Source organism: Ahaetulla prasina, chromosome 2 (assembly GCF_028640845.1).
Source record: "Ahaetulla prasina isolate Xishuangbanna chromosome 2, ASM2864084v1, whole genome shotgun sequence".
Taxonomy (NCBI): Eukaryota; Metazoa; Chordata; class Lepidosauria; order Squamata; family Colubridae; genus Ahaetulla; species Ahaetulla prasina.
In genome coordinates this window covers 178082724-178102650 of record NC_080540.1, presented here as the reverse complement: position 1 = coordinate 178102650, position 19927 = coordinate 178082724, and the positions used below count along the sequence as shown (strand labels likewise).

General features: G+C 41.0%; 1 protein-coding gene across 4 annotated transcripts in view; it reads right to left on the bottom strand.

Annotated features, from left to right (window-relative positions):
• Positions 1–19927, bottom strand: part of LOC131191443 (ceramide kinase-like) — a 23435-nt gene extending 3508 nt beyond the window's left edge. The window contains exons 1-10 of one of the 4 annotated variants that reach the window (XM_058169581.1): positions 19453–19927; positions 9643–9750; positions 8551–8676; positions 7721–7849; positions 7254–7317; positions 3599–3744; positions 3367–3441; positions 2854–3006; positions 2125–2230; positions 1812–1894 (exon numbers count right to left, since the gene is read on the bottom strand). In XM_058169581.1, coding sequence (XP_058025564.1) covers positions 1812–1894; positions 2125–2230; positions 2854–3006; positions 3367–3441; positions 3599–3744; positions 7254–7317; positions 7721–7849; positions 8551–8676; positions 9643–9750; positions 19453–19570 — 1108 coding nt within the window. In that variant the 5' untranslated portion in view covers positions 19571–19927. Of the gene's footprint in view, positions 1–1811; positions 1895–2124; positions 2231–2853; positions 3007–3366; positions 3442–3598; positions 3745–7253; positions 7318–7720; positions 7850–8550; positions 8677–9642; positions 9751–12085; positions 12212–19452 lie in introns of those variants that run through there. The other 3 variants (XM_058169582.1, XM_058169583.1, XM_058169585.1) reach the window with 3 other exon arrangements.

The window sequence follows — 19927 nt, the reverse complement described above, 5'->3', positions numbered from 1 at the left end:
ATCTGATCTGTGCGTGTGCACAGCTTGCTTTAAAAAAAAATGCTAGCAAAAGCAGATTCTCTGAGTAGTAGTAGCTAGATTAGATATAGATTTTGTCTCTCATACATCCCTCAACCTGGCTTGTCAGATTTGAGGCTTGTGCACCACAGAGGACTGGTGCAGCCGAAGGGACTAAGATTAGATTTGAAGACTATGAAGACTAGGCAGTGACCCAGGGTGAGATGCACACTCTTGGCCCTAGACTAGCCCCAGTATGGAGGGGGTGGGGGTGGTGAGCTACAAATGCTTATTAACTTATAGTAGTATTTCTCAACTTCAGCAAGTTTAAGTTGGATGGACTTCAACTCCCAGCAGGCTGGTTGGGGAATTCTGGGAGGTGAAGTCTACTTCCTAAAGCTGCTATGGATGACAAACACTCATGAATGAAGGCAAATATACATGTCCCAGGATAATGTTGCAGGATCCAATCTGGGTCAGTCATCAGGATCATAGGTTTAGTCTTCCGAGCTTTCAGACCTGTGCTGGAGCCCATCCTCAAGGAACTTCTCTCCTGAGAATGGGCCTCAACACAAGTCTGAAAGCTCGGAAAACTAAATGTCTGTTTATTTATTATTTATTTATTTATTTATTTATTTATTCATATTTGTATACCGCCCTATCTCCCGAAGGACTCAGGGCGGTTCACAGGCAAATAAAACATTTATGTACAAATTAAAATAACCATTAAAAAACTTCTTCTAATGCCAAATTATTAAAAATATAAATATAAATATTAAAAACCAATTAAAACCCCTATAAATTTAAAATCTAGTCCAGTCCTGCACAGATGAATAAATGTGTCTTGAGCTCACGACGGAAGGTTCGGAGGTCCGGAAGTTGACGGAGTCCTGGGGGGAGTTCATTCCAGAGGGTGGGAGCCCCCACAGAGAAGGCCCTTTCCCTGGGCGTCGCCAGACGACACTGCCTAGCTGACGGCACCCTGAGGAGTCCCTCTCTGTGAGAGCACACGGGTCGGTGAGAGGTATTCGGTAGCAGTAGGCGGTCCCGTAGATAACCCGGCCCTATGCCATGGAGCGCTTTGAAGGTGGTTACCAAAACCTTGAAGCGCACCCGGAAGGCCACAGGTAGCCAGTGCAGTCTGCGCAGGATTGGTGTCATACGGGAGCCACGAGGGGCTCCCTCTATAACCCGCACAGCCACATTCTGAACTAACTGCAGCCTCTGGATGCCCTTCAAGGGGAGCCCCATGTAGAGAGCATTGCAGTAATCCAGGCGAGACGTCATGAGGGCGTGAGTGACCGTGCATAGGGCATCCCGGTCTAGAAAGGGGCGCAACTGGCGCACCAGGCGGACCTGGTAAAAAGCTCTCCTGGAGACGGCCGTCAAATGATCTTCAAAAGACAGCCGTTCATCCAGGAGGACGCCCAAGTTGCACACCCCTTCCATTGGGGCCAATGACTCGCCCCCAACAGTCAGCCGAGGACTCAGCTGACTGTACCGGGATGCCGGCATCCACAGCCACTCTGTCTTGGAGGGATTGAGCTTGAGCCTGTTTATCCCCATCCAGACCCGTACGGCCTCCAAACACCGGGACAGCACTTCGATAGCTTCGTTGGGTGTCTGATCAAGATGTTCCCGGTGTCTGATCAAGATTGGATCCTGCATGAGAAACACTGCCTTATAGGCTTCTTGTCACAAGATTACAACAAATTATTTTTCAGTTATTAATTAATTTTCAATATTAATTTACAGCAAGATTAATTTTCAGTGTCAATCCTTTGTGATTAAAAAAAGTGTTTTGGTGCTTTTACCTGCCTGCTTTGTGAATTCTGAAAAATGTTCTTCTTTGCTTCCACTCAGAAGGTTTTTGCTAGACTCAGAACAGACCATGCAACTGAAAAGGAGAACTGGTGTTATAATTTGATCATGTATTCTTCCCCACTTAGTCCTCTTAATGCATTGCAACCCAATTTTCATAATTCCTAGCCAGCTGGGAATCATGGGGTCTGCAGCCCAAAATATTAGAAGAATTAGAGAAGGCCACTCCACCCCTTTTCTGCAGTTCTGTTCCTGGACTTCGTCCGTGATTGTAAATCCCATTGTGGCAGTTTCCCATCAACGTACCCTGCCCGGCAGCGTGACTGATCCCTCGGGTTGGTGTCCTCTGACTCTGCTAACTGGAATTCCACAGTGCCTTCATAGCTGCGGTTGCTTAGCACTGCTTTGGCTCCTGAAAGAGGAAATAACTGAAGGGAGGGTTTGGGCTGGGTGTGTTCACACATATACACAAGCACACACCACCACCACTCTTAGTGGAAAATTCACAGAAGGTTTAGGTTCTTTTATTTTAAATAGCTTTTCTTTCATTCTGAATATCGTGGGCATGTTTTAAGCCAGTAGGTGTCGAATGGTGAAAGGTACAGAAAAGAAGATAATTTGTAGTATCGTGTGTGAATGGTTTTGCAAGAATCAAACAACTGACACAGAAATCACAACTGTTGTTGCAATAAAAAGTTTTTGTGCCTTTTCAAAAAGACTTAGATGGGGAGAACTAAAGTTATATCATATTTGACAGTGAGATACAGAGTAAGTAAATAAAAATAAGCGATCATGTTTTTTCTTTGAAACGCCACTACTCAAATAGCATCATGTTTATTTCAAAAATACTTCAGTCATTCCTGAGAACTGGAATTTAAAACTATCTGGGCACAGAGGAGTACTTTCTTACTAGGCCTCTTGAGCCTGTATTTTTTCAAGCCCATCAAGAAGAACTTCATTTTTATGAGTCTTTCTTTTCCTTCCTCTCTCCCAGCTCCCCTTATCCAGCTGGTTTCTTCTTCTGCCGAATAATACCTGCAAAGATGTAGCGCGCTGGCCCCATCCAACGGTGCTTCTCACTGGTGCTCACTACATCGCCATAGAAACCGTAACCAGCCAGGGAGACGGAGTAGCGCAAAAGCATCCCATCATGCCAAATGCTGCAGACATCCAGAGGCTGGCTGTCCCCTGGGAAGGAAAGAAAGGCATGGAAAAGAGATCAGAAGGAAAACACCCTCGCTCTCTCACTCCCTTTTAGGTATGGGGCTAGGAATCTACAGGCCGGCATCCTTTCCCCAAGGAAGCCAATGCTTCTGTTCTCAAGCCCAAATGCAAAATAGCTAGCCCCACTCTAAAGTGACCCAAGCAGGCATCCAAGTGTGTTTTTTATTGCAAGGGTATGAGCAGTGATAAGTCAGAGACTATTTTCAAGCTCGCCCTACAGATGCTTTACTTCCAAACCTGGCTTTCCAAAATTCCCTACTCAGGGCAGTTTTAAGGACCATACTCTCAACAACCACAGATGGATAGTGCATGCTGGCTAAGCACCTATAATGATGTGCAGAGCAGAAGTGACGGGGTCATTTGTTCCCACGGTTGCAAAGCAGACACAATCTGTCGAACCTGGAGTAGACACAGAATGCATCCTATCACTTGACTTGCTGGAAAATAGCTCAGAAGGCTGTCTGCTTCTCACCCAGACCCTTGGATTAAAATTTTAGTCGTTATTTCCCAGCTCTTAAAGTCTCACATCTTAATTTTGGAGAGCTACTGGCCTTACCTGCAGGAATGATGCCAATGCGAAGTCTTGGGGACAGAAGCTCCGCATCCAAGTCCTCTTTGAGCTTCCCTGCCTTCTGCTGGGTTCGGTCGATTAAGGCATGCATCACTTCATTGAATGTGCCGTCGCCTCCCACACTTACCAGCCTGGAATGGGATGGAGGTAATAAGCTAAGTTACAGGTAGTCCTCAACTTCCAACTGTAATTGAGCCTGATAATTAGGCTTGTAAGTCGTGATGGTCGTAAAGCAGATCACTACACGATTGGACCCAATTTTGCAACCTTTTTTGTGACAGTTGTTAAGTAAGCATCACAGTTGTTAAGAGAACCAATTGTTCACTATGGGCTGTTTTTTCCCAGAAATAAACATTGGTTTCTGGCAAAAAGCTAAATCACAGTCAATTGACCGTGGGATAGTTGTCATGAGCCCAAAATATGGTCATGTGACTGTGAGGGAGGGGAGGCAGTGTCAGAACTTCAAACTCGTTGCACATAGCCTTCCAGGTATCCATCGTAACTTTGAACAGTTGCTAAGCAACTGGTCATAATTTGAGGACTATCTATAGTCAGGATGTGATGCAACTACCTTTATGGACCCCTTCTAGGCAAATGATGGAGATTCTCCCATTTCCATGAGTGGCAATTACACTGCAGTGCCTGTTTACATAATGTTGAATGGCATGGATAAAAATGTCTAATGGAGTTGCTCATGACCCCTTAATACTGTGAGTAGAATTAAATATTGGAAGCTACTTGTCGGTGTGTGGAGAGCTCTGATAGGGAACAACATTCAGGCAAACCAGCTCTCAGATATTTTATTTTTCTACAATGTATTCTTCTTTACTTCCTCTTATTTATACTGTTTTATCTCTTTTCTGCTGCATGAGCTGCATTGGCTTCCAGTGCTAGCTGTGATTCAAGGTGCTGGTTAGCAACTTCCTATAACTTGGTTATTTGTGGGACTGCTTCTCCCTGAGAGTATCTGCCTGTCCTACCAGATCAGATAGGACAGGAATCCTCCAGGTCCCTTCCATGAAATGCTGCCTTCTACTGGGATCTCAGAAGCATGACTTTTCTATAGCTGCCCCTACTTTACGGAATACTCTCCCTCCTTGTTATTCAGCAGGCCCCCACTATTTTAGCTTTCCAAAAGGCCATCAAGACCTAGCTTTTTTACCCAGGTACAGTGAATGTATCCTGATTGTTGGGGCCTACCAAGGACCCTTTGGTTTTGGTTTTGCAGTTTTATGATTTTTAAAATATACTTCTGGGATTTTGTTACTGTTGTAAACAACCCAGAGTGCCTTTTAAGATGAGAGGCAATACACTCCCCTTTCAAAATGGCTGCTGTACAGTCAGAGATTCTTTTTTCTCTTACAAATGATCTGCTGATTTCATTGATAAAGGTGTTTCTTTGGCAGCGCTGCTCCCTAGTTTTGAATGGGAGCACTAAGGAGTAATCCAAGATGACTTTTGGACAATCTGTGGACCCAGTAGATAAGGGGGAGGGCCTTGAAGATTTCAATTCCCTCTGGAAGCAATGGAAAAGTCATTGGGTGTATCCATCTTCCTGTCAGGGAGTTTTGTTTTCTAATCATGCCGGAATTTTAATTTTCACTTTTTTATTTCACTGTTTTATTTTGCTCATTGTTTTAAAAGTTGATTTAACAGTGGGTGCTGATTTATCTCAATCCCTTGCTGGACTCCAATTGCTTTCTCTTTTGATATATGTTGTTATGGATAACCTCTTTTCCTTCGTATGGAAACACGGTAATGTTCGGGGGTGGGGTGGATGAAGAGTTCACAGATTCTGTATTTTTTGAATTTGAAAAATACCTGGAGTTTATTTTCATTGAACTTTTCTTATAATCTTGGATTGAAATATAGAGGCAAACATACTTTTTTTTTTTTGGTCTCCTGGCTAAATTTCACAGATTAAGATGGCTCTGAAATCTAAGAAAGGAAAATGGGGAGATGTGCAGCTTCTAGCTGAGTTCCTCTCTCAAAAATTTGATCAAACTTTAATGTTAGTTAAAAGAATGTTAAGATCTGAAGCTTTATCTCTGGATGTGGATGAAGGTACACAAAAGGAATTTGATCCAGTTCCAGATCAAAGAGATAATTTCGCAGTTGGAGAACCAGCAAAGTGGATTTCATCAGCTCTTCTGAAGTTTAAGTCTGCACATTCTTTTAATGTTATGGCTTTGACTAAGAAGGAAAGAGACAGATTCCAGACCTCTGTGGGAGACTAGATGGATTTATTACAGTTAATTGGCAATTAGTTCTGCTTGCACTTTGATCGGAAAATAGACCTATTTTGGAAACTGATTTTATTATATTTAATTAAACAGCAATTGACTAGAGAATATATTAAGAAACAAACATGGATATTTGACCCAGGATGATTTGTTCACAGCATTTGGGATATTTGGGATAGATAAGATGCTGTGGTAAATTTTCTAAGAGTGGATTACAATAACCGCCTGTCATCAAGTTGCAAATGGATTTAGTAGTTTGAAATTTTTTGGACGGCTTGTTTCGTAAGAGATGGGAACTAATGTAGTAATCAGTATTCAACTAGAGGGTTGATGTGTGTATAATGTTTTATGTTCCTTTTTAATGTTTTGTTTTGTGTTTTGTGTTTTTTTTCCCTTTTGTCCTTCTGGATTTTTTTGAGTTCTGTATTTTGTATAAAATAAAAACAGATAAAAAAGAGGTGGGAGTCAATACAAGTCTTTTGGCGTTTTTCTAACTACAGTATTGTTTACATTTTTTTAGCCTAATTATGGTAGAATCAAGTATTTAACCTGGTTTTATAAAGTCTATGGGGACTCTCAGTCATCCAGGTCATGGTTGTCTCAAAGGTGTTTTTTAAAAAGGCAGCTGGACTATTTTTTCCTTGAAGATGTTTTGCTTTTCATCTTCATCTTCAGATCTGGCTTATGTTTTATCATCTGGTTGTGAATGTGAGAGATTGTGCCTATGGAGGGGAAGGTGACATGATGACCTACAGTGAAGCACCAATTTCCCACAAAGGATGGAGCACATTCCAAGGAGTGGAGTGAGACGAGTTATCACAGCCTGGAGCTGGATAGGAGGCAGAGGAAGAGAGCTAGGATAGCCACTTCTCAGAATGTCCCAGGAGATATCCACTAGGGTGAGAGAAGTAAGGGTTTAGTCTGGCAAGAGTTGGTTTATTGTGTATAAACAAATAAGCAACTGAACCCTAGCCGAATTGTTCTACCTTGTTCTTGGGCTAAGCCTGACAGTGAATGAATTAATTAATTACAGCATTTGGAATTAGCTAGTTTTCTCCATGATTGGACTGGCAGACAAACTTGAAAAAAAACACATTGATTTCCTCCCTTTTTTGCTTTCAAATCATTGAAAAATGTGCTTGCTTTGCAGCCATTGCTTTGTGGGATTCTTAATGTCTGCTTGGAGCAGATCATTTGCATGTCAAAGAATAGTTTTTGTCAATTTGGTGCTTGCTAAATGTAATCCCATGCTGGAGGGTACAGCATATTGCAGTTCCAGGAGAAATGGAGGGCAACAGGTTGGGGAAGATGCCAGGATTGAACTAAATGGATAGTTCAAATTGAACTAGAGGCACAAATTTCCTCAGATGCAGACAAACTAAGACAAAAATACTTACCCATCAAAGCCACAGAGATCTTGCTGTAGGATGTAATCACGAGCCTCATTCGCACGGCAGGTCTCTGAGAAGATGGCAACAGGAAGAAAGCAGGAGACTGTTTAATAGGAGCCATGGTAGCACAATTAAAATGCAGTATTGCAGGCTAACTCTGCCCATTGCCAGGAGTTCGATCCTGACCAACTCAAGGTTTACTCAGCCTTCCATCCTTTCAAGGTCAGTAAAATGAGAATCCGGATTGTTGGGGGAAATAGGCTGATATATGTAAACTGCTCAGATAGTGCTATAAAGCACCATGGAACAGTATATAAGTCTAAGCACTATTGATATTGATATTGCTATGTGGTATGCTATTACAAAACTCAGACAAAGGATGGAGCAACAGAAAAGCTGGAAGCTATTGGAGGTAGGAGAAGTCCATAATGAGAAGGAAAGAGGGAGTGGTGGAGGAAGATAATGGGACTCACCCACAACTTGAGCATGGATCCCAGCCAGGGCAAACAATGGAGCCACTTGACTTTGATAGATCTCCATTGCTTGCTTACGTCCCCCAGCTGGATTGATGAAGACAAGAAGACTCTTGGGCCGTGTAACACCTGGAGCAGGAGGAAGGGAAATGTAAATGGCTGCAGGATGAGATCAAAGTACCATCTAGTCCAGCATTAGGATTCTCTCAGTAGTCAATCAACACCGCAAGAGTGCATGAAGAAAGAGCTCTCTCTTTGTTCCCTTATAGTTTGTGTTCATAAAAACTCTGCTGCAGAACAAGGAAGATCGAACTGACTGTCATTTCATGTCAGAGATGAAAGGCTGGGCTAAAAAGCCTCCTTCAAGTTGCTGAGTTTGCATGGCAACATGCAGATGTGACTTGCTATTGCTTTCTTTCAGAATCTAGCCTTCAATCCTGGTATTTGTGGGAGTCTCCCATCCACCTATTAACCTGGCTCAGCCTGACTTAGCTTCCCAGCCTGAACGAGGTCAGGCAGTTGCCTTCTGCAGGGTAAGACTTCATTCAACACCAACTCAAAAATTATTTTCCATGACATTCAAAAGAAAAAAAAATACAGGTGGCCTTTGAGCACACACTGTACAAAGTACCTTTCCCTTATTACTGACTAAGAGCAATTCATTTCATTTCTTGATCTAATCTGCCTTGCAGCGCTGACATTGCTCTACTTGCAATTAAGAGCGGTTCCCTTCTTGGAAGCCATATCCTATCCACTTATATGCGGCCTGTCTTTGCATGGCAGCCACACTTAAGAAAGCCAGGAAGACTTCAGCTGGGCTAGAAACTGACCATGATAATAAATCCAGGTCTGAAGGGCACTGACCCAGCGTGTTGCTAGCTGAGATGTGGATGGGGCAGTGAACTCCAGCACCCCAAGGTTCCAATACTCTCCTTTTTCCCGCTGTATAAAAAAAACTAAAAAGAAAGAAAGGGAGGGAGGGAGGGAGGGGAACAGAACATTAGAGTTGTTAGAGGATTTATGAGTAAGATCAGATTGAGTGATTGCTCAGGACATCATGAATCTACTTTGCATGTGAAATTATGCACTTTTATTTACATATACATGCAAATATCTGGAAAAATTGTATTATTATTTTCTCAGATCTATATCCTGCCTTTTTACTAGGAGCTCATACAAAGTACTCATCAAATCAAATCAAAACTTTATTATGATCATAGACCAGCATATTCAAAATTGGGCTGCAAAAAGTCCAAAGTCACCCAGCAAACTTCAGGTTACACTGGATCTAATTTTGAATTCCTATTTCTTCAGTTTCCTGGTTACGCTTCAGGGAAAGATGATGATGACTGCATTAGCTGAGTTCATATATCTCTTAAGACCAGACTAACCAGTCACAATTACTGTGTTCATATAATACACTGGCTCCCCAAAGAGAAACTATATTGTAGCTCTATGTGATGACCTGCTTCAGCACTACAACACACTAAAAATAACTGGATTCCCATAACAGACTGTGGCTTCAACATTCAAGGCTGAGAAACAGATGGTTAAAAAAAATCTTAATTCAGCCTTGTCCTTGACTCTTTTTTTCACAAAGCCTGTTAACCTAGCTTAGAGTGTCTACACTAGAGAAGAAGTGCAACTTTGGATCTGGCCTCCATAGCATAAACACTATTTGTTGTCTCTCCACTCTTCTCCTGCAGTCAATCAAAGTAATAAGAAACAACATGACTTATTTAAAAGAATTGCTCTGAACAAAAATGGACTCCCCGGACAAATGTTTCAATCACTCTCAACATACAACCAAAGTTGTAACCCACCTACCCCAGATTTCATTTTTACTTGATTTTTGTGACCCTCTTTATGCATAATAATAGCCAACTACCTAGATGCTCTAAACCTGGATCCATCTTACTCACCTGTGAAAGAGTTTTCATCCCTAGTAGATTCCAAAATCTCCTTTCTGTTACTGGCTGTTCCAAGCTTCACAGCAACCATCTCCTGGATGGGAATGCAGAATCCCTGGTCTGGAAAGGAGAGAAGACAGTTGCTTTGCTAATCTTTATTTGTGGAATTTCTCTCCTGCCTTTCTGCTTCTTTCAACAGCTGTGAGTGTGGGTTTGGTGTGCGCATGCAGTATTAATACAGTCAAAGTCAGAAATCAAATTAAACATTTAAAGCTTGGCAGCAGAGATGATAATAATTCTCAGAAGATTAAAAGCTTGCTTTAGTCTGAGGACATGGATTTACAGATCAAAATCCATGTATTTGTCTTTTCTTCTTGACCTGCTGCCATAGTGGAGAGCTTTTCAATAGCACACCATCACTAGAATTGTCACAATCTGTCATTCAACTGCTTACTCTTGAATGCTGGCTGGCTGGCAATTCATAGAAAAGCATTACTTGGGGAAGAACCCATTTTTTTCATCAAGGTTCAGAAAATATTTGTCAGTAGGAAAGGTAATATTCAGAGTTCAAGTTTTTGGGGGGTTTAAGGGGACTTTAAAGAACCCTCAGGGATTCTTTTATCAATTTTCTTGCTCATTCTCCTTCCTCCATGTGCAAAGGAGAAGACAAGATGCTTGGAGATTATTGCTCATTTGTTTTGTCATATATCCAGTAAGTTCAGGGAAGGAAAGTCAGGGAACGAGGGGGCTCCAGGGTTTGGTGATAAGACCATTACAGAATTGCAGGTCTCATCAAGAACCTAATCAAGTTGATTCAAGGACTTCAAAAGTTCAGAAGTGTAACTCCTACCCTTGGTTTATATCCAGAGATTTAATCCCTTTAAAAAGGATCTTGAAGAAGCTAAAACCTTAAGAGTTGAAATCTAGCAATCCTTTTATTAATTTCCTCTGTTTGGGTGACAGGAATTTCATAGATGGAATGGAGATGTCTCATAAAACTGGAACCACTACTAATGGTCCATTCTTAACATCAGAGAATGATGTTACTATTTTGAGGGCCCCAATTACACCTGCAGTACTTCTGCTCTGTATCAAAAAAAAAAAGTCCTATACTACTTCACAATAAAGTGATCTAAGTCCCAAACTTTCACAAAATACACATCGAAGGAAAGCTATTTCTGCAGCGAAAAGCTTTCAAAACCAAAGGTTGCGGTGTATGGAGTGCCTTTTCCCCAAACACCTCCTTCTTTTCTCCTTTTTTGCAACTGATTCCATATTACGGAAAATAGGATAACTGACAATGTCATTTCTAAGAGTTTAAGCTCTTCCCCTTCCGGCAGTTGGCCAGGTGAATGAAAATTCTGGTCAGGCCAGTAATCTGCTTTTAACTCAATGCCTATCAGGTAAAACCAACCAGATTTTCCCAGACCATTAAAACTACTATGGCTTGACCCAGAGGGGCTTCAACTTGAAAAACTCGTTTTGGGATCCAAATGTGTTTGCTGGAAGGAAACTGCTGTGATGGAAACTGCAAAGTATGTTCTACTCCTTTTCGTGAAATCTAACCCCACCCCCACCCCCTACCCCGATGTCATCAGTTGGTTAAAAAAAAACTTGAAAGTCATCTCTTCCATCTCCTCTCTTTCCGTTCTTCTGCACCTGGCACTGGAGCCAGCCTCAGGGGAAGTACTTGCAAACACAACAAGCATTGAGTCAACTTGGGCCCAGGCCAGGAAATCTTGGGTATAGGTGGTTCCTCTTGACAATACTTTTGTCATTATTTTTTGCAAAAAGACTGAGCAAAGGACAAGAAGCAGGAGTCAGAAGCCTCTTGGCCTCATAGCCAAGGTAGACATAGCGGAAAGAAGAGTTGTGATAACTACTAACATGGTGTTTTTAAAATAAAAGCATGAGCAAATTCATGACTTAGGGCAGCGGTTCTCAACCTGTGGGTCGCGACCCCATTGGGGGTTGAATGACGATTTGCTAGAGGTCGCCTAAGACCATCAGAAATATGGGAAGTATACTTGCGAGTCGAAGAATTGTGAATTCGGCTTCAGGCGCAATGAATTAAAAAAGAGAGAAATCTTTGCTCTGATGTCTCCCTCTCAAGCCAGCTGCAATCACTCCCAATCGTTAGCCTAATCTGTCTTCAGACGCGATAAACTTAATAGGGGAGGAATCTCCGCTTTAATGCCTCCGTCCTCAAGGCAATCGCAAGCAGTTCAGATCGCTAGCCAATACGGCTTCATAAATTAAAAAGAACAGTTTGCTGCTTTTTTCCCCCTTCTGCGGCTGCTGAAGCACGCTGAGATCGCTGCCTAAAAAAAATAATTTTACAGTTGGGGTCGCCACATCGTGGGGAATTGTATTAAAGGGGTCGCAGCACTATAAAGGTTGAGAACCACTGACTTAGGGCTATGGATAGGGAATTAACAAAATGGCTCTTCCATACACTTCCAATGCATCTTGTTTGTCGAAGGTTGGAGCCAAAAATCTGTATCTTTAAGCATCCATCTTGTGTTTTTTCTAAACCTCCCAAGAACATGTTGTGAGGTTCTTCTCCATTCGAAGAATCTCTCCCTCTGTCTATCTTTGTTCTAGTTAAAAGACAAGCATACAGTAATTGATTACCGTATATACTCGAATATAAGCCGATCCGAGTATAAGCCGAGGTCCCCAATTTTACCCCAAAAAACTGGGGTAAACTGGGGACTCGAGTATAAGCCGAGGGTGGGAAATGAGGCAGCTACCGGTCGGGAAACCTCCTCCCTCAGCCGAGAAGGCTGGCGGCTCCCCCGCCCCGCCCTCTCACTGCACCGGCAGGGCTTCCCCGCGCTAATGCAAAAGCCCGCCAAGTTTGCGCCATCCGGTATAATGTGAAAAAAAGAAGAAGAAAAAAAAACTCGAGTATAAGCCGTATATACTCGAGTATAAGCCGAGGGGACGTTTTTCAGCACAAAAAACGTGCTGAAAAACTCGGCTTATACTCGAGTATATACGGTACTTATATATTTTACTTTTTTTTTGGAAATACTTTATCCAAGTTCATGTGTGCTCTTGACTACACAATATTTCATAGTATTTTCCTTTCTTTTTATTAAAACACCGTTCTATTAAGCCTAAAAGAATCTTCTGGGGTATATAATTATAAATGATTTCACATTCACACAATCATGTCATTGACACACTTCTATATTGAGGCTTTTAAAAAAAAATTATACTAAATTGTCCAAGACATACAATCTACAGTTAAGATGCCAACTAAGCTTTTCTTTCAAAGAGTTGATATAACACACTCCCATGTTTGAGTTTTATAATATTCTTGCCTTCTACTTTACTTTGTGATTAATATCTCATATTTGACAGAAAATTATGAAATTTTGGATAACACCGTTTTAAATTTCAAAATTTAAAATATTCTTAGGTGAAGCATCTTTATCATTTTTTAGATATAAGTGAAACTAAAATTCTGTTTCAGGAATATATGTACATTGTTACCTTCACAAATGTCAGGCCAGCTAGAAAATACAGGAGGAAAAAGACGGAAGATACTAATCCATCAACAAACCCATCATCTCAAGCATGAGTGGAAAATAATATATTGCCTGCAAGGCTGAAGTGTTCCAGACACAGTACTGAGCACTTACAGTTCCATTAGAATACACAAATGATTTTATGGCTTTAACCATATTGATATATTGTTTTATTGATTTAGTGTCATCCAGTGCCAGGTAAAACACAAACCAGGAACATGGGTTGTCCTTAGTCAAGGTAGCTGCTAGCTGTCTTCCTCAGAATGCAACTTTGTCTTAGACAGTTAGACTTGGCCTGAATAACAGAACAGAGCTGGAAGGGACCTTGGAGGTCTTCTAGTCCAATCCTCCGCTCAAGCAGGAGACCTTATATCATTTCAGACAAATGGCTGTCCATTCTTTTCTTAAAAGCCTCCAGTGGCGGAGCACCCGCAACTTCTAAAGGCAAGCCACTCGACTGGTTAATTGTTCTCACTGTTAGAACTAAATTTCTCCTTAGTTCTAGGTTCTAGGAGAAACTTCCTAACAGTGAGGACAATTAATTAATGGAAAAGATTGCCTTCAGAAATCGTGGGTGCTCCATCATTGGAGGTTTTTAAGAAGAGACTAGACAGTCACTTATCTGAAATGGAATAGGTTCTCCTGCTTGAACAGGGGGCTGGACTAGAAGACCAAGGTCTTTTCCAGCTCCTATTCTATTCTATTCTATTCTATTCTATTCTATTCTATTCTATTCTATTCTATTCTATTCTATTCTATTCTATTCTACTCTACTCTACTCTACTCTACTCTACTGCTTCTTTCCTTGATTAGTTTCCATCCATTGCTTCTTGTCTCGCCTTTTGGTGCTTTGGAAAATAGGTTCAACCGCCTCTTCTTTGTGGAAGCCCCTCAAACCCCTTTTTACTTCACAGATGTTGTAACCTAATTCATTACTATGTTTCTCCAACTTGTTGTGCAAGTGATGTTTCCTCTGTCGCTATGTGTTACTCTAACACCACTACTGGCTGATATGTAATCTGCTGACTACAGGCTGGAGCATCTGAGAGAAGGATGGCGAAATCTTATAGTTGTGATCTATGGAGACTTCGCAGAACTTGTAGGACACTTTAAAGAGGAACAGTGTTGAAGTTCGGGAGGGAAGGATAAATTCAGAAAGGTGATCCTGCAAAGTTTGAGGCTATTTAGAGAAAATAGGTAGAACACCCTTAAATTATTCTTGTCTAAGAATAAATATTAGTTACTGCATAGTACAAATTGCAAATGTCCTAAAAATAATGTGTTTTTTCCAGCAAGGAGCAAACCACTTCATTCTTCAAGGTAAATAAAATTTGAACTTTTCTTAAAGAGATATTACTTACTCTAATCATATCCCATCAATATTTTCTTTGTCTACCTTTTTTCATTTGATGTCAAGTCCTTTGAAGTTGGCAAGTTCAGGAAATGAAAACTCCTTGGATTTCTGGAATGATCTTTATTGCTATTCGGATAATGTAATAAAATCTTGAAAGCAATTCTACAGCAATTCTCCAGATCAACTTGTACCTAGCATGATTAAAGTGAAATTGCCCTGAGCCTCTTTCTCATATTTCTCCCCTCTAATGAACTACAGATTTTTTTTCTTTAATGGTCCAATTCTCTACTGTCTGGCTCTTGCTCCATGTTCTATATTCCCAGGATCTGTTAGTCATTCCGTCTCATTTGAAGACACAATTATTAAAATAAAGAATTCTCCAGAATACCAAATATCACAATTCATATACAAGTTTATGAGAACTAGAAATAAAATACCCAGGCTTGATAATACTACTAGTGCAAAAGCAGTTGAAATAGTAATGGATTGCAAATAACATACGAGTCCCCCGCATTACATAGTTGCAAAAAAGATGATCAAAGTTTTAAGGCTGCATCAAAAGAAGTGTAGTTTTTGAATCATGCAAATTCTAGTTTATTCTGTTCATCAATCCATTCTTGAGTACTATGTCCAGTTCTGGGCAACAGGACTAGAACCTCAGAGAGCAAAGATGATGATTCGGAGGCTAGAAAGTTAAATACTATGGAGATCAAATAGAAAGAGTTGGGAATGTTTCATTTAAGGACTCTTCAAAGGATATCACTGTGTCCTCCAAGTTACTTTAATTTAGATTCCTGAACTAAACAGTGTGTGTGTGGTGTGTACATGATGATCTAAAAGGTACCTCTCAATAAAAAATATTATATCAACCATGATCTTTCCATTGCTTAGCATTTTAAAATTATAGAAATGAATGAAAAAAGTAAAATTCATATGTTTCAAGAGCCACATGTTGAAATTTCCAAGAACTCTCTGAAATAACCAAACATCTCCACATAAAATTAGATGATAATGTACCAGTAGCATTGAATTTTTCCATCCTTGAGTTCAGGTTAACTTCAGTCCTGCCTTATACAGTTCTTTCGATGCTAAGCAAAATTTCTCATCAATTTAAGATCATTTTGTTAAAAGTGGAGGGGACAGGGCATTTCAGCTTAAAGGAAATTCTAATTTCTTACTGGATGGCCAGAAGGGCAGTTATACTAAGAAGATTTGGCTGCGTCTCATTAGATACGCTAAATTATCTTTATTACTGAAGGCTGTCCTTTTTACTCTAGAAGTGGAGAAATACTAGTGCCTGGAGGCTGGGATGACCCTTAGCACTGGCCAGTCTGTAATAATCTGGAGCGGCAACTTTTGCAAAGACTGCCTTGCATTCTTCCTTATTATACAAGGCTGCTACAAAGACACAAAAACGGGGGGGGGGGGGGGGCGGAGTCTGCAAACCTGGCCACCCTCCCATGTTCTGCCAACTATGGATATGAAGGCATCTGAAATCTTTAAATATACCACATAAAATCCTAAGTATTATTATTTCCATCTTCCTCTGAAATGAAAAGGACCACAAAGAGGCATCTACTGAATTTGGGGGGAAAGCAGATAGTGACACACATAGATGGCTCAACCAGATTTACTCCTCTATAAAATGTAAGCTGGGGCAGAGTCTTTTCTCTTGGGCCCCACTGAAATTAAATTATGCCTTATTGAGCATTATAAGCTCTGGCAGACTTGCTTTTTTTCAGAAGCACTTATTCACAGATAGCACTAAGAGCGGATGTTGTTGCTGAGATCAAAGTCTACTCATAATGGTAGTTTACTTTTGGTCAAAGACTAAAGCAACCCGTATTCCGCACCCCTTTGAGTTCACATGCCCTCTTGTTCTGCCAAGACAATCATTACCTGAAGGAAGGAAACTATTTCAGAGCTGAGTGGATATTTTTACCTTGCTTATCTGCTAAGTTAAGAAAAATATTAACCAAGACTGAGCATTTCAGGGTATAGTCATTAGCTAGAAACAGGTACTATGATTAACAATGCTAATGAGTATTCATAGTTCAAGCTGTCCCTCCCTTTCAGTCAATGGCCTGTTTTAGTCCAGATGCCCAGCTAGGTCGAAGTGGGTTGGGTACCAGTTTCCCCTTACCATGCCAAAGGGACAATTAAAAGCAAGGCGGTCCAAAGCAAACATTCAGTTTGAGGGAGCCTGCCTCAACTTTGTTTCTGCCAGATGTTTGGATTACAATTCAATTAATTCCCACCCATAGTAAGAATTAACATCTTGGTAGAACATAATGGGATACTTTACATTTTGTTTGTTAATGCTCAAAGTGAGTAGAAAAATGCTCTAACATTTTCTAATTCACATGCTGGTAGAAGAAAAAAATCTGCCTTCAGAAAAAGTTGATTTTTCTACATTCTGAAGGGCATTTCCGGATTCATTACCGTTTAAAGCGTCAATCCAACTCCTAGGAAATTCTACATTATTTGGCCTGGTTTATTTATTTTTTATTTTTATTTTTTTGCCAAATGCACCAATAAAAATATTCACTAGTCTTATTGTTATAAAGATATATTGATATATATCTATATCTTTAGATAGATAGATAGATAGATAGATAGATAGATAGATAGATAGATAGATAGATAGATAGATAGATAGATAGATATAAAGATACATTTATATATAAAGATATATATATTGATTTATTTCTGCTTTGTGTTAAGTCAGGAGTTTATGTGCTGTGCTTACAGCAAGATAATAATTGGGACTAATGGCCTTCAGGTCTTCAGAGATGGAGGAATTATACTGTTATTCTTTCTCCTGAATGCTTGGTTTCATTAAAGCCAAGAATTGATTAATGTCTTTGAGAAGGACTTTAAAATGTAAACCTTGATGAAATAGGCTAATGGCCTAATTTAAATTTTTTCCTTTTCTGCTTTTAATCTGAATATGTATAAGTTTCAATTGGTTGTAATAAGACAATGCCTGACTCTCGATGTTAGATTCCAATATTTTGTTTACAAATAGCTATAGAAACTTCTTCAAGTAGAATATAAAGCTCAATACTGGATTTCAAATATTTTCCTTGTATAAGTTTTTTCCTATCATGTTAAACTTCCAAGAAAACTACTTCCATACTGCAGACAATTCAGATGCATTCATTTCCCTAAGGTCTGCTGGATCTCATTGTTGTTGTGCATCTGGGTATGGTAAAAAAATCAAAATGGCAGCTGCAATGGTGCAATTGAAGCTTTGCTTGTTGTTTTTTTAATGTGCATTGCGTATGCAACAGCTTTTTAAAAGAGGCAGAATTTTGATTGTACTGTTGCAACTACCATCGTCACTTTTTTTACAACACCTACTAAGGCCCCGTGCCTACATCCTTTGCAAGTGAATCATACAGTGCAATTAAGTCTTCCTGAAATCCTTCTCTTGCAGGGAGTAATCATTGTAGCATGTAAGCTTGTCTGTCACTAATAAGCTACGGTATTCTTTTGTGAAACCCAAAACAGAGCAAGTGCTAAAACTGATTGGATAAAAACACAATTTGTACCGACAGCAGCTGAATGGACTGACTATGAAATAGTCAACTATGGAATTTAGAAATAAAGGTCATATTAAAAGGGATGGCTCATAGCCTGCTCAAGGCCATGGAAGAAGGGATTGCAGTTCCAAAAAAGAGTATCTGCAAGTATCTCTAAGATCAGTCTCTCAGTCTTCCAGTTAAGCACATTTTAAATAGCATGGAAGCCTTGGAGAGTCATTCACATTCAAATAGTCAGCATGACATGAATACAGAATGAATTCTATATTGTTCCCTCACAGGCTAAGGACATTGGAAATGACTGTAGTGACACCCAATCCATTTTGCTACGCTTCCTTGGGACTAAGTCTGCTGTCCTAATGCATTTGGATGCATAAAGAGGCGGATGGTTTTGTTAGTCTGGAGAGGATGCCTTCTCCAGGAAAGTCTTCTGGAACAGTATGTTATAAGGGGGAAGGAGATGTTATGAAGTTCAAAACCCAGCTGACCAGAAGAGAGCCATCCGGTGCTCTAAATGCAACTCCTGTAGTCCCATACTTTGGCCAACAATGAAGTTTGATGCACAAAACATCTGGCATTTATTCTCATTGGCTGGCATACCTAACCCCCAAAGCCATCTATGGGTCTACCAAGCAGCACAGAATTACAAATATCAGAATTCTGGAGCACCTTGATAGGGCTCTGGATTAGGATGATAAGTAGAGGCCCTAAGTAATTTCAACTTTATCTATGACTAGTATAGCTTTGCTAGAACAGGACCCAGCCACTCTTTCTACTTTCCCTCCCAAGGGTTCTTCAGCTGTGTTGCTTTATATAACATCCCCGGAGTGGAGACACTTATTGAACTATTTTTATTTTATTTATTTGTCACACAGTATATATAAGCATAAGCATGTAATAACTATACAATATATAAGCATATATATAAGCATGAGTATGTAATAACTATATAATTGGATATAATGAAAGGAAACAATAGGACAGGAACGGTAGGCACGCTTGTGCTCTTATGCACGCCCCTTACAGACCGCTTAGAACTCCAGCCAAAATGGAATAGGAACTGTAGTTCACTGTATCTGAAGATGTGGGAGGGGGAAGGCTGACTCCTACCGAAAGTGCAAGAAAGAAGGAACGCGAGAACAAATTCCCAAAGGAAAAGGCACCTTCCAAAAGCTCCGAACTGGGGTTGGGTTGAGATCCGTTTCCCCTTAAGTCAAGACCCGATAGGAGCCCATCGGCAGCCGCCCTCATTCCCGGGGCCACCTACCTACCTACCTACCCCCGCACCCCAGTTCTGGGCTATGCCGGGGGCGCACGCACCCTACCCAACTTTCCCCGCTCCCCCCGCCACTTATTCGGGATGCGAGAAAAGAGCTGAAAGACTCACCGCTCGCCAGGTTTACGAACTCCGGAGTGCCCAGCACGAATTCCCCGCCCGGCGGTAAAGACACCAAAACCCGGCCGCGTGGAGTGCGCAGTGGGCAGCGTAGAAAAGTTTCTCCCATGGCCGGGATTGCTAAAAGACGGTGGCCGGATCGGAGGGTCGCGCGCTCCGTTTGTAAAACCGACGGCAGAGATGGATTTTTTGTTCTCTGTCACCTCGTTCCCGCCGAGCGCCTTTATTTCTCTCAGGTTTAGTTCTCCGCCTCCCCAAGGCGGAGAAACCCCTCCAGAAACCCGCCCCGCTTGTATTTGGTGTCCACGGCCTTCTTTCTTCCCGCCCTCGCCCTGTTGCAGTGTGGCTCGAGGTGAATCTGCCTAACGTTCCCCAGACCTGGCTTCTTCAACGAGAAAGCTTATTGGCGTGGGCACCCACGGAACGGCCTAATATCACAAACGTTTCCCCCAAGCGTTCACCTGTG